Below are 13,411 nucleotides of genomic sequence, written 5' to 3'. Positions count from 1 at the left end.
ACTTACAGTGCCAAACATGAATTTTCTGATCATGCAGAGAATGAGATAGGCCCAGAATATGTGCAGACAGAGAAGAATCACCAGCATCACATTGAAGAAGTAGTAGCCAAAGAAGGCAGGGTAGTGGTGAATGGGGTAGACCCAGGTACAGTGGATCAGCCTGAAACACAGCAGAGAAGAAACAATAAGTCAAAATTTCTAATATCCAGGATTCTGACCTGTGTCCTGTGTAACTAGATTATATTATGATGCAAATGAAATTCTGTAGAACATTTATGTGAGCAGATGGGGTTGGGATGGGTTAGGTGTTGACCCGAAAGGAGGTTCTGGATACAAGACAAACCAAACTCAAATCTATAGTCTTATAAGTCTTAGTTTTATCATTTTTTAGGCTGAGAGCTCCTTCAGCAAATACGATCACCTCTCATATACACTCTGTTCAGTCCACTTATCTGAAATCAATGCATTTGAAACAGTTCAGACAGGTATTTACTGGGGTTACTACAGTTACTGGTTTCATAATAAACCAAGGTAAATTCCACATAGTTAGTATTACCATTTCAAATTTTGATTGTGTGAATTCTGATTCAGCACTAACACTTTTAAAGTCCAAATCTTTATTATCTCCTTCTGTACTTTCTTGTAAAAAAGCAACAAGGGATACCTTCCCTGATCCACTAGCTGTAATGTTATTCTACCTCATCAAGGTTTGAGCAAAAACACATATGTAGACCTTTACAATTGTGATTTGTCAGTCATTTTTAATTTTATCCACACAAGTGGCATGTCTACATCTTGAGCAAAGTCTTAGGATGCTTGAAGTAAATAATTTTCAGTAATCCAAATTTGAGTTTGATTGTCTTTTTCAAGCAGCACTTGAATGTATTATGTCCGCTTATACCTAACAATGACTCATCACTTTCAGACAGAAACACAAGTGACTCTGATTACCTGATCAGACCTCCATCAGTTCCTGCCTGTTTCTCATTGGTACATCACGTTTAAGCTCTTTTCGGGACCTCTATTTTAACTGTGTCAACAGATTCAAACCTCCCAATGTGTCAGTTTTCAAACTACCTTTGACTAACACACACACACACACACACACCTCATGTATGAACTTACCAGAATGGAAAGATGATCAGTCGTGTTATCATAAACACCATGGCAAACAGAACAAAAAGACTTTTGCAGGTTTTCTCCCATTTGGCGTAGTTGAATAATTTAGCAGACTAAAAGAAAAACAAATTATATTGTTAATAAACCACAATTCAAAACAAAAAGCAAGTTGAAACTGAATTACTGTCCATTTTCTATCATGTCCATCAAATGATGGACAGATGATTTCTCATCTTGGTCACCTGACTTACACATCTTCCTGTCTGTACATATAGCCCTTTTCCCAGTCACTTGCCAGATTGCCAGACTGCTGTAAAGTTGGACATTTTAACCTGGGGGTTTATGGGGACTGACTGGCTTCTGAAGTCAGCCTCAAGTGGCTGTTAAAAAGGGCAACTGTGATTTTTGACACTTCCATGTTGGCTTGATTTTTCACCCCTGGAGGTTGCCATTTGGCTAGCTCACAACCTGACCTCAACTACGTTGCTCTCCTGATTGCCCTCCTGGCCACCCTCAAGAGCAACTCTGCCAGTGCCACCAGCGCTTTGGCCATGGTTTAACAAGATTAATTTTATTTTTTCCTCTTTCACCAATCTATCTACGTGTTTAAGATGCCCAAACTTAGTTTATTTGCCATTACATAATATAACTGTAACTACAGTTTTCATGCACATCCTGGGTCTCATTAATGAATTGGAGCAGAACAAATTTGTGTGTTACCTGTTCGTAGAAGGAAATTTATGTGTATTTCGGCATTCATCAATTTGTTTGTAGCTCCTATTTTTTCATCGGTACTAACAAAATCTACTCCTGCTTCTGACTGCTTGTAGTGCTTTTGTAGATAAGGAATGCACCAAAATATTTCTTGTCATTATCAGAAATTAAAATTTTAATTTGTATTGTGCTCTGTTATGTTCACAATGTGCAGGCGCCTTTCAAACATGTAAGTTAAATATAACAAAAGATAACAAATAAAACACATTTAGCTAAATTAGTTGGCAGATTTAAGCATCAGATTGGGTTTCTTAGAAATGTGAATGGGTTATTTAAATTGACTGTATACATGTGTTGTCTACATTACTGGCATCCAGTTCCCACTTGATTCAATCAGTATAGAGAACTCCACAAATAATCTTCTGTTTGATTGGTGGGACTGTGAGACCCATGTTACTGACCAAGCACTAAGCTATCAGTGATGGCTGTCAGACTGTATAGTGATTTAACACTTGATATAACACCTACATCACCTTACCTTCTGAGTTTGCTGTTGACTGCTCCAGAGGAGGCATGTTACTGTCTCTGTCAGGCATAATCCCTAACAGAGAGGTCTCTCGGGTGATGCAAGTAATGCGCTCGTCTGCAACAGGGAGCTGTGGCTGGAAAGAGCCTCCTGTAGCTGTTTTGTTAATTGCATGTACTTGTGCATTTTTTTGCATACATATCGAACCATTTTTGTTTAACTTCTTGGATAGTTCTTCCAACAGAGGACACAGAGTTAATGGCATCTGTTACCTTCCAGGCCTTCGATTTACCTGCCCCTGCCACACCACTACTAACAGAAGAAAACAAAATGTTTTTCTCAACCCCACTTCACCTAAAATAACTTCAATTTCAGTGTCGCAAAAGTTTTTCTTTCTCTCTCTTTCTTTGTTTGCTCCATGTCTGCAGGTCGACAGGATGCACCTATCCATAGTAATTATCACCTCCTTATATGGTGATCACTGGCTATTCATGTGCAGGTTTATATGCTAATTTCTAACTAGCTGTCAATTTATGATTGATTGAAATTCATGAACATACACACGTGGCTAAGATCAAATCCAAGTTACTCGCAAAGTTAATGAATCTGGTCTAGGTTTTAGTACCAAGATTTTTATATGCAAATCTACTCACAGATTTACTAACAAGTCATGAATGAGACCCATTGTGTGTGCATAGTCATCCAGTATCAACAGGTGATAGGGCTGTTTAAACTTGTGTGGCTGTAACTAACCTCCAGTAAAACATCAGAGGCATCATGGACAATCATGACCAGTGTTCCTATACGAATGTAGTTGACACACCACGAAAATGATAAGAGGACCAGTGTAGCCAAGTGGTGGATGATTTGCTCCTTAAAGTCCTAAAAGCGGAAACAAATAAAATCAGCCAATTATCATGGAGAACACACATAGGCTTTACCCGCTTACTAAGCTAGAGTCCCCCTAGCACTATCTTGAGGTCAAAATGTTTTTTATATTCCCCAGTATGAAATTAATGGCATATATACTGAATACTACTTGGAGTATATTAAGTGACACATATGTGAACATACTTTCAAAACTGAGAACATCAAGGGTGCAGGAGATTCAACCAAGTTGACATTTTGGCATTCAACAATGACTGCTCACCTTTCTCTTGACATCAAAGGCAACGCTTAAGAGCAGAGAGCCATAAAAGCTCATCTCCAAGATATAATACCAGTACTGTGACGTCAGCATGGACTGCAGATAAAGTAGAGACACAAACAGAGACAGCTACAGTGAATCAGGAAAGTCAACTGATAGTGGATCTTTAAAGGCTAATAACACAAAGGTAAATTAGAACAGGAAATAGCAAACAGCATTTGACCAATTTATTTTGAAATGAGGGCGTTTAATTTGAAACAGAAAGTGGTGGTGTTCACTCAGTCATGGATTTTTGCTCTAGCACTAATAAGACTAGACCTGCTGTCGCAGTCTAGCCAAAAATGTATGTAAATATACATGGTAAAATGAAGAACAATACATTGAGCCACTCACACAGCAGAAGGGACCTGCTTTCTCTGGAGCTGTACCCACTGATCAGCTCCTTTGTGCTCTCCTCAACACAACCTTCCCTGGTGATGTACGTCCCTGTGTGACTGGTAGAGGCTATGCAGCTATAACCAAAAATTGGTTGAGCTCTGGATCATTTAATCCCATAACAGTATTTTAATATGAATTATGTCATAGTATTTGTAAAGAAGGGGCCTTTCACGTGGAACTGCAGCCAGTACTTAAGCCAGATTTATATTCTTCCCACTTACAAACATCATCGCCAGCACCATGAAATCGTGACCAACTCATGCGTACACTTTCAGTGCAAGGGCCCAAGAGTCCCTGAAACTAAAAATGCAAGAAACCTGTTGAGACAGACAGGGGCAAGGTCCCTATTTAAATTGCTACTGTATGTTTATTGGGTCCCAAGCACCGGCTGGTGAAAAGACCCCATTGAAACTGAAGCAATTATCATTGGGACCCAGTACGAGGACTGTATTTAAATGCAAGGAATTAGGGCCCAAGTTCTGTGCATCTATCGATCTTTAACTTTTTTTTTTATTCCTCAAAACAAATTGCATTTTTAAGAGCTAAAGATGATCTGCAGTAACTTTGCGCATGCTTTAGATGTGGTGAAAACTTTGATATTTTGTGAATCTCATGCTCAGGTATGACAAAAAGGCTACCTAGATGTAAGAAAATCGGAAGGCACATGTAACATACCAAGACTATATCTAGACATTCTGAATTAACTATGCATTGTTTATTTTTTGTCAGTAAGAGGGCTCATACATTGATGAACTCCTCCTAGAGATTTAATCTGATAATCTTAAAATTTTGTCTGTTCCATCTAAAGACCTTCAAGATTAAAAGTAATTTGGGCATCAGATGTCCATGTTTCGCCATGTTGTATGTGATTTAATGCTGTCATTGAGTTATTGTTGTGATTGTTTGCAGTCAGGTCATTGGTTATTTGGCTTCGCCAAAGCTAAGTGTTTAGTTTGCTAATACTGTTCACAAACAGATTCTTGCACACAACTAAACAATCTCTGCATGAATCCTGACCATTTGCAACACAAATCACATCTACACAGACTCATCAACAAATAGGCTTTCAACAGAAGGCCCGTTTCCACCGCAGGAACTTTGGGGTAATTTTACGGGGTTGGGGCCGTTGGTGCGTGTCTCCACCGCAGAAACCACCCCCGAAGGACAGAGTTCCGGAACTTTTACTGGGGCTAAATAAGTCCCTGCCTCGGGGTAGGTACTCAGAACGGCCCCGAAAGACTCCCGGCTGGGGCTTGGGGATTACTTGGTGCTGATTGGATATACTCAAGGAGGGATGTGATGTCAACAGAAAGCAACAAAATAGCCAGCATTTTTAAAACTCAGCAGACGAGGATTAGCTCGTTCATATAGCTTCCTCCGCCATGTAAAAAAAACTCACTAAATGGCCCGTGAAAAAAATATTCTTTCCAGCGGATATCTTAATTACAACATGATTGAGCTAGCAAAGCAGTTTTGTGTTGCTATGTGTGGTATTTATTCAGTTTTGGGAAATCACAAGGTCTAGAAAGCATCAGTAGTGGCTGCAGCTGACAGGGACAGCTAACAGCAGCAGCAAAGCTAACATCAGGATGTCATCTGTTAAAAGCCTCCCGTTGTCGGATACGACATGAAACTACTCCAGATAGCTCAATCATGTTGTAACTAAGACATCCGCTGGATTTTTTTTTTTTCACGGGCCATTTAGTGAGTTATTACAGACATCGCTAAGGGCTATCAGCTAACAGCATCCCTACGTCGCCCCGGTAAATGGTCGTGCAACGATTACTTCACATCCAGAGCCCGTAACTTTACAGGAACCTTCCTCCTACTCCGCTCTCTCAGTGGAGACACAGCGGTTGAGAGGGCCGAGCGAGAGGACGTTCCTGTAGTAGTTCCTGCCCCCCACATAGTACCAGGAACTTCTTCAGTGGAAATGGGCCTAGAGCTACACCCAAACAGGCATCTCAAAACTCCCGCTTCTGTTCCTTTGCAACACCTCCCCTGATCTGAAGCCAGCTTTGATTTGGCCATCTTGTAGTTCTCTGCTGTCAGCCATTTTGTACGACCGTAATTCTTTTAATCAAATTTGCTTTGCCTTAACCCGGAAACCATTCTTATTCTTATTCTTCTCCTTCTTTGTTTGCAATGGCAGACTAGACTACGGCGCATTGCTGCCCCGTTGATATTACTGGTTTGATTAAAAGAATTACGGTCGTATTTTATTTCCCTACTTGTGGTTAATAAATGCATAATAGAAAATCAGATAAAGCCTCGTTTTTCGATTTCCAATTTCCAAACGAGAAATGGGAGATGACTCGTTTCCCGTTTTTTGTTTACCTACATCAAAACAAAAAAGGAAAATAGGATTGTTTCCCGTTTTTTGTTTACCTACTTCAAAACGAATAATGAATGGCCGCAAAGTACACGGACCCATGGTCCAATCTGCCCCACATTTCACATGTTAGGTAATAGTCTCAGCCTGAAGACATCTACATGCCAATATTTAGACTGAAATCCAAAAGCATGGATAACTGTTTTTAATTGCTGGAAGGACAACAGCTGGATAATGCTGGAAGGACATATGAAATATACTGAAAAAACATCTTATAGGTTTATCAAATTACAGCTGATAGTCAAAAGTAATACCTAGGTTTTCAGCAAAAAAAATCCTATTTGTGGCCAGTGGCACATGGTGCACATGTTATTTCGTGTCCACACATACATGCTGGGCCATGATCTTCTCTGACATTAGATTTATGCCGTAAAGTTTAAGTAAGGACAACTAAGGCTCATCAAGTTTGTTCCGTTATTCCTCAAAATGATGACTGATCAGAAGCACACGTTATCCTCATAGGTGCCCACATTATTCAGTAAATTAACCTATTCAAAAGATTTCACTGAAGCAGTTGGAAAACCTGATTTATATTAATGTATTAATGTTATGTATATATGATTATGTTAATATGATGATTATGGTGTCTTACAAGTATACAAACCTGCTTTGGAAAACCTGTCCATACTTTCCGAGTGTCATAAAACCATTCTTTCTGCAAAAACATGGGGATAAAATGTTATTACATTGTACAGTTTATTTGAAATGTAAATGAGTATAATTTTAATTAAAGATACAGAGCTACATGCACAATACTGCTACTAGCTTTAACATTTAACCATGGCTATCTTAAGTTGACTTGCACAGTAAAATCTTTTGTTTCTGGCTGAGATGGACTCATGTTCCAATCATACTACATACGACTAGCTACTTACATCGTACAGTGCTACTATTCCTCCAATGAATGCAGACAGGTAGAAGAAAAACCTCCAACTGTAGGAAGCAGAGGGGAGACATTTATCAACTATGGCTACTGGAGGTGCTACATTATTATCAACATCACACACACACAGAGTAGTGACCTGGCCTCTTTGAACTTTTTCAGGACTCCGGGAAGGTCCTGACAACGTCTTCTTCTGAACCAGCGTTCAACCTGTCTCACTGACAAACTGCTTTTCTTAGACAGCCCATCAATGTCTGCCTGGAAGGGAATGAACACACACACATGCACATGCACACTGGTCGCACTTTGTATAAAAAATTGCACTAAGTCAGTGTATGCAGTCTAGAGAGACATTTGTAAATTAACTTAAGTAACAAGGACATTGATTTTTTTTTTTTTTTTTAAAAAAGTGCTGTGATGTGGCTGTTGAGTTTTTAAAATACATTCTATAGCTTTGGTATCTACCTTCAAAATATTTTTGTTAATTCAAGGAACAGGTACAAGTAAATAACCAGAGAGAGACTGCATAGAGCATAATGGCTGCTAAAAAACACAATATACAAATACAATTCATTCATCTTCTAACCGCTTCATCCTCTTGAGGGTCGCGGGGGGGCTGGAGCCTATCCCAGCTGACATCGGGCAAGAGGCAGGGTACACCCTGGACAGGTCGCCAGACTATCGTAGGGCTGACACATAGAGACAAACAACCATTCACACCTATGGACAATTTAGAGTTACCAATTAACCTAGTCCCCAATCTGCATGTCTTTGGACTGTGGGAGGAAGCCGGAGTGCCCGGAGAGAACCCACGCTGACACGGGGAGAACACACAAACTCCGCACAGAAGGGCTCCCACGCCCGGGATCGAACCGGCAACCCTCTTGCTGTGAGGCGAGATTGCTAACCACCACACTACCGTGCCGCCCCTACAAATACAATGTTTAACGTAATTTTATGCATTAACAAGTCACATTGTTGATGAATGCACTTCACAGCACACCTCTCTGTCATCTGAAAGAACTAGTGCATCGCAGTGGTCTGACTGTTCACTTGCATTTCAATTGGCTGTTCACTCAGTCAGTCAATGGGCGCTTTTGCTGTATGTCCATTGCATGGTACGGCCCAGCTCCCCCCAACTTGACTCTTTTTTGGTTTTCCATGCACAAAAATTGTGGATGGTATCTGGAACCTGGGATTTTTTTTTTTTTGGTACCACTTCAGTCAAGGTTTCAAGTAAGCTGAGCTGATTAGAAAGTGGAGTTAAAACACTACAGACCACTGATTGGTCAGAGAGAATCGTCACTGGACATTCCAACACAGAACATCCTGCACAAACCCACCATTTTTAAAAAGTTTAACTATTGTCAATAGCAACAGCAACTTCTAAAATTTAAGATAAAAAAAAAAGGTAGCCCATAAAACTACACTGAACACTATGCGATACATTACGCTGTACGTTACGACGCACAATACACCATACAATTAATGTAGTACAGACATTGTTACAGATGATGTCATGATACATTCATGTGACATTACTACCCAGATAGCACACATACATCTGGCCGACATCGGCCTGAGGATGACACATCGGCCCTGAAGTTATAATGTCTAACAAGCGTTGGCCGCATGGGCAGATATCTTTAAATTTAATACTCTTTTGTCCCAGCTCATCAAACGTCTCTGTTACGTCGGCTTTGGGTCAGCCCAGTGCCGTAGAATATACCTGCCCACATACGGAAGTCGCCATAGAAGGCAGAATTTCATCTCTGCGGTCTTTGTTTGGAACTAAGCTCGCAGCACACAGCATCTCATCGCAGTTGGTTTCAGGTAAGCTAATTGGAATAAATTGGCAGAAAATAGCTATGTTGTTTATTCTGTGACCGTTAAAAGTGGGTCTCGGTGAGTGGCAAGGCACAACTGGGTGTATAGCACATGTCCCCACCAGCTAACGTTATCTTTCGTTAGCTGATAGCTAACGTTAGTTTAGCTCATGTTAGCTAACAGGCCACAACTGTGGTGTTTTCATTTTATTTTCCCTAGTTGACGTTATCTGCTCATCTGGTTCGTGAGCACTCGTTCTGGGTTAAAGTGGAAGTGCCCGGAGCTGCCACCCGTGGTCCAGGGCAGGGCTCAAGACTTTTTTTTTTTTCCTTTTTATTCAAGTATCATCACCTTACAAACATTTAAGGCACAATTAGTGATATTACAACTGAAGATGTTGAATCAGCTTCTATAAAGAAAAATCTGTACAATAAAACAAAACAAAAACAAATAAACAACAATGTGAGGGGTAAATAAGTCCATTAAAGAAAAGGGGGCTCGAGACTTGGGATCCATTCACCTATGGTCCCGCCCGACCTGACCTCCGCGGCCCTGGACGGATGCTCAAGTGTGGGTGAGAGGAATGGAGAGGAGCGTGGAGGTCAGGCCGGGCAGGCCGACACTGTATATTCCAGAACTAGTGCTCAAGTGTGGGTAAGAGGAGTGGAGAGGAGCGCGGAGGTCAGGCCGGCGGGCCGACACTGTGTATCCCAGAACGGGTGCTCAAGTGTGGGTGAGAGGAGCGGAGAGGAGCGCGGAGGTCAAATAGTTTAGTTTAAGGATGCCTTCGGTATGTTGTTAATGTGATTTTATGGACAATTTATCAGTCGAGGTCTCCTCCTCTGCAAAGCAAACCGCCCCGGTGGCTACAGGTAATAGCGCAGTTTTGAAACCACGGTTTTTCCGAGATGAAGGACCGATTGTTGAGCTGCTGTTAACAGTTAATGGAGTTAACGCCGGATCCCGTTATTTAACCGTTTCAACACTAAATTAAGCAGAGTGATGGACCCAAAGGCGTCAATCTGGCTAAAAGACAGCTGAAATGCTTAAAAAATACAGTGGTGAAGTTGGGATTCATTTCTTAAAGTTATGTGCTCATTGTCTTTTCTGTCTCTTGCAGACTGCCAGGAGAAGCGGACTGGCCATCAGATAGGCTATTGTTTGTGGAAATTTGAAAATAAAGTTTGTCAAATTGACTTTTGTCTCTTCATTGTGCACACTTACATACGAAATAGGGTAACAGTCAGCTGTTTTTGAATGTTAGCATTGATTTCTCACATTGGATGGTGAAATACCTAATTGTAGTTTGAAAGGTCCGACCTAAATGAATAAAGATCATAGTTAACGAAGCATATGAATATTAATGAAGGAGCGCCCACTGAGCGCAGCTTCTTTTATTGATCGTTTGAACGTCGTGTGGTGGTCATTTTCAATTAAAGGCCGACGTCTCAGCGACGTATTGGCAATGAGCAAACACTCTCCCTGCTACGTCTTAATGATCTAAACTTGATACATCGGGCCGACGTTGGCCAGATGTATCTGTGCTATCTGGGTATGGTGATGGCTGCCTACACTTTGTGGGTACTATCCACAGTGAAAAATGAAACAGAGAAAGGACCTGATACCAAATGTGAGCCCAGTCCAGGGGAGCTGAACCATCCAGTGGAAATGAGTCATTTGACTCAAAGAAACCACCCAGCATATATCCCTGAATCAGCAGTCTGCCACCCCCCAAGATATCCTGACTGGCCACTTTAAATCTGTGATTTGGGAAATTAGAAGCGCTCATCTTTTCTAACTAGGGAGTTTAGTGTCATACCGATATTGAGGCAATGCCCAAAATCTGATAATATCAGTCTGCATAGAATGTATTTGTGTATTTTCGAATTACAAATTACTTGTATTTTAAATAAACACATTTTCTCTTACCATTATTTTTATTTTGATACATTTGATTAGCAAGTACTTGTAATTTGTAATAAGATACTTTCTGATGTATTTGTGCCAATTTCTTTCCTCTGGAAACAGTTTCCATTGTCATGTGATTCTACTTGCTGTGCATTTCTGTATTTGGTTGTTTTTTCCATGTGCAGTGTTTTTTCTACCTGCTGCGCATGTTGTCAAAGTAGCGAAGATGTTTTCTTGATTTGCTTGTCTTTTGTCTATTTGCATGTGTTTTCTTAAGTCTCAGCGTGCTGCTCTCAGGGACACAATACAGGGCTAATATTTAAGTGGGACTTTGTTTACCTGAGAAGGATTCCTACACTGAGTAATGTAGTAAAGCTCCAGAATGGGGTTGTCCTCTGCTTTCAGATGAACTCTGTGCTTAATCCCAGCAGAGACTGCAACTGGTGTTGCTATCCACCTGGAACACAGTTAACAAACACAGGGTCCAATTCTAACAATGTCACTGTCAGCAGAGAACACTCAGCCAGGCGGCAGTAGCTCAGTCCATAGGGACATGGTTGGGAACCAGGGGGTTTCCGGTTCAAGTCCCAGTTCAGATCAAATGTGGAGTGTGGACATGTAGCTGGAGAGTTGCCAGTTCACCTTCTGGGCACTTCCGAAGTTTTCTAATGCAAGGCCTGTTCACGAGCAGCCCCCTCACTCTGACATCTCTCCATTTAATGCATGTATAGTTCCTGTTTGTGCATGTGTGTGTATTTCGTTTCTGTGTATATATGTACATGACAACAGAGTGGAAAAAATTAATTTCGCCTTGGGGATTAATAAGTATATAAAATTGAATTAAAATAGAAAAAAAATGTGAGGACAACCTAGACCACCAAAATGTGGCCATCGTGCCAATTTGGAGGGACCATGTCTCATAGTGATTTTTTTCAAGGTCTGGGCGCCTAGTCTTGAAAAATTCATATAGCATTGCAGCAATGGTAACTTTCGGTGTACTATCAATCCATCTCGGATCACCTGGCCATCACTGCGGACTTCAAGACCCTACTCCCTCCCCCAAAACTCACACACAATATATCCTTCAGAAATATGAAGTCCATCACTCCCTCAGCTTTCTCTGACTCACTGGCAAACACGCTGTCCGCATCCACCACCCCGCTGACCCCAAACGCCTCTGACCTGGTCACCCACTACAACAACATACTGTCCCTCTGCCTCGAAAAACTGGCTCCCTTAAAAACCAAAACTGTCTCATTCACTTATTCATCTCCCTGGTACACTCCGGAACTCCGCCACATGAAAACCCTTGCGCCAGCTTAAAAGACTTTACAAAAAAAAAACAGTCCATTTCCATGCCTATACGGACCACCTTTCAAACTACAAAGACGCCCTCACTGCCGCCCGGTCCAACTACTACTCACAACTCATTCACTCTGGCTTCTATTAACCCCAGACTCTCTTTTCCACCGTCAATAAACTTCTCAAACCCTGCGACAACACCCTCTCCTCCATCATAACTGACAAATGCAACTCCTTTCTGGCATTTTTTCAATCAAAGATCGAAACCATTTACACTCAACTCCCCCCTGGAACTCCTCCCCATCATCTCCAAGATGAAGAGCTCCACCTCCGTCCTGGACCCCATACCATCCTCCATCATCAAAGTCTGCCTCCCAACAATCTCCCCACTCATCACTACCATCATTAACTCCTCCCTAACCTCTTGCTCTGTCCCTCTATCCCTGAAACTGGCCGCTGTCACCCCCATCCTCAAAAAACCCGGCCTGGACCCTGACGTCATCTCAAATTTCTGTCCCATCTCGAACCTTCCCTTTCTGTCAAAAATTCTGGAACGTGTTGTCGCCTTCCAAATCAAGACCCACCTCCGCTCTCATGAACTATATGAACCATTTCAATTCAGATTCCGCCCTCAACACAGTACCGAAACCGTTCTCCTCAAAATCACTAATGACCTCCTCCTCTCTGCCGACTCTGGCCTCAGCATACTCATCCTCCTTGACCTCACTGCTGCCTTTGACACCATCAACCACACCACTCTGCTATCCCGCCTACAAACTTCCCTCAACATCACTGGCTCTGCTCTCTCCTGGCTCAAATCATACCTCACCGACAGACATCAGTTCATCCATGTCAACAACTGCATCTCCTCCACCATCCCCCTGCTTCAAGGTGTCCCTCAGGGCTCGGTGCTTGGTCCTCTCCTCTTCATCATCTACTTGGTTCTATCATTTGTCGTCATGGTCTCCATTTCCACTGCTACGCTGACGACATCCAAATCTACATCTCCATAAAATCCATCACCCCGGCCACCCGCTCTACCCTCACCAACTGTCTGACTGAACTCCAATCATGGCTGCAAACCAACTTCCTCAAACTGAACTGTGACAAATCTGAAATAATATTCGGCCCAAAATCCCTCTCTACATCAACACA

General features: G+C 41.7%; 1 protein-coding gene across 1 annotated transcript in view; it reads right to left on the bottom strand.

The window, feature by feature from the left end:
* Positions 1-13,411, bottom strand: part of cers3a (ceramide synthase 3a) — a 125,715-nt gene that overhangs the window by 65,871 nt on the left and 46,433 nt on the right. Inside the window, exons 3-10 of the mRNA XM_078162496.1 lie at positions 11,294-11,411; positions 7,359-7,477; positions 7,212-7,269; positions 6,941-6,991; positions 3,510-3,602; positions 3,113-3,241; positions 1,126-1,232; positions 7-160 (exon numbers count right to left, since the gene is read on the bottom strand). Coding sequence (XP_078018622.1) covers positions 7-160; positions 1,126-1,232; positions 3,113-3,241; positions 3,510-3,602; positions 6,941-6,991; positions 7,212-7,269; positions 7,359-7,477; positions 11,294-11,411 — 829 coding nt within the window. The remainder of the gene's footprint in view (positions 1-6; positions 161-1,125; positions 1,233-3,112; positions 3,242-3,509; positions 3,603-6,940; positions 6,992-7,211; positions 7,270-7,358; positions 7,478-11,293; positions 11,412-13,411) is intronic.

The sequence above is a fragment of the Epinephelus lanceolatus genome, chromosome 2 (genome assembly GCF_041903045.1).
Source record: "Epinephelus lanceolatus isolate andai-2023 chromosome 2, ASM4190304v1, whole genome shotgun sequence".
NCBI classification, from domain to species: Eukaryota; Metazoa; Chordata; class Actinopteri; order Perciformes; family Serranidae; genus Epinephelus; species Epinephelus lanceolatus.
Note: the sequence above shows the minus strand (reverse complement) of the source record. Positions and strands in the feature narration are given on the sequence as shown.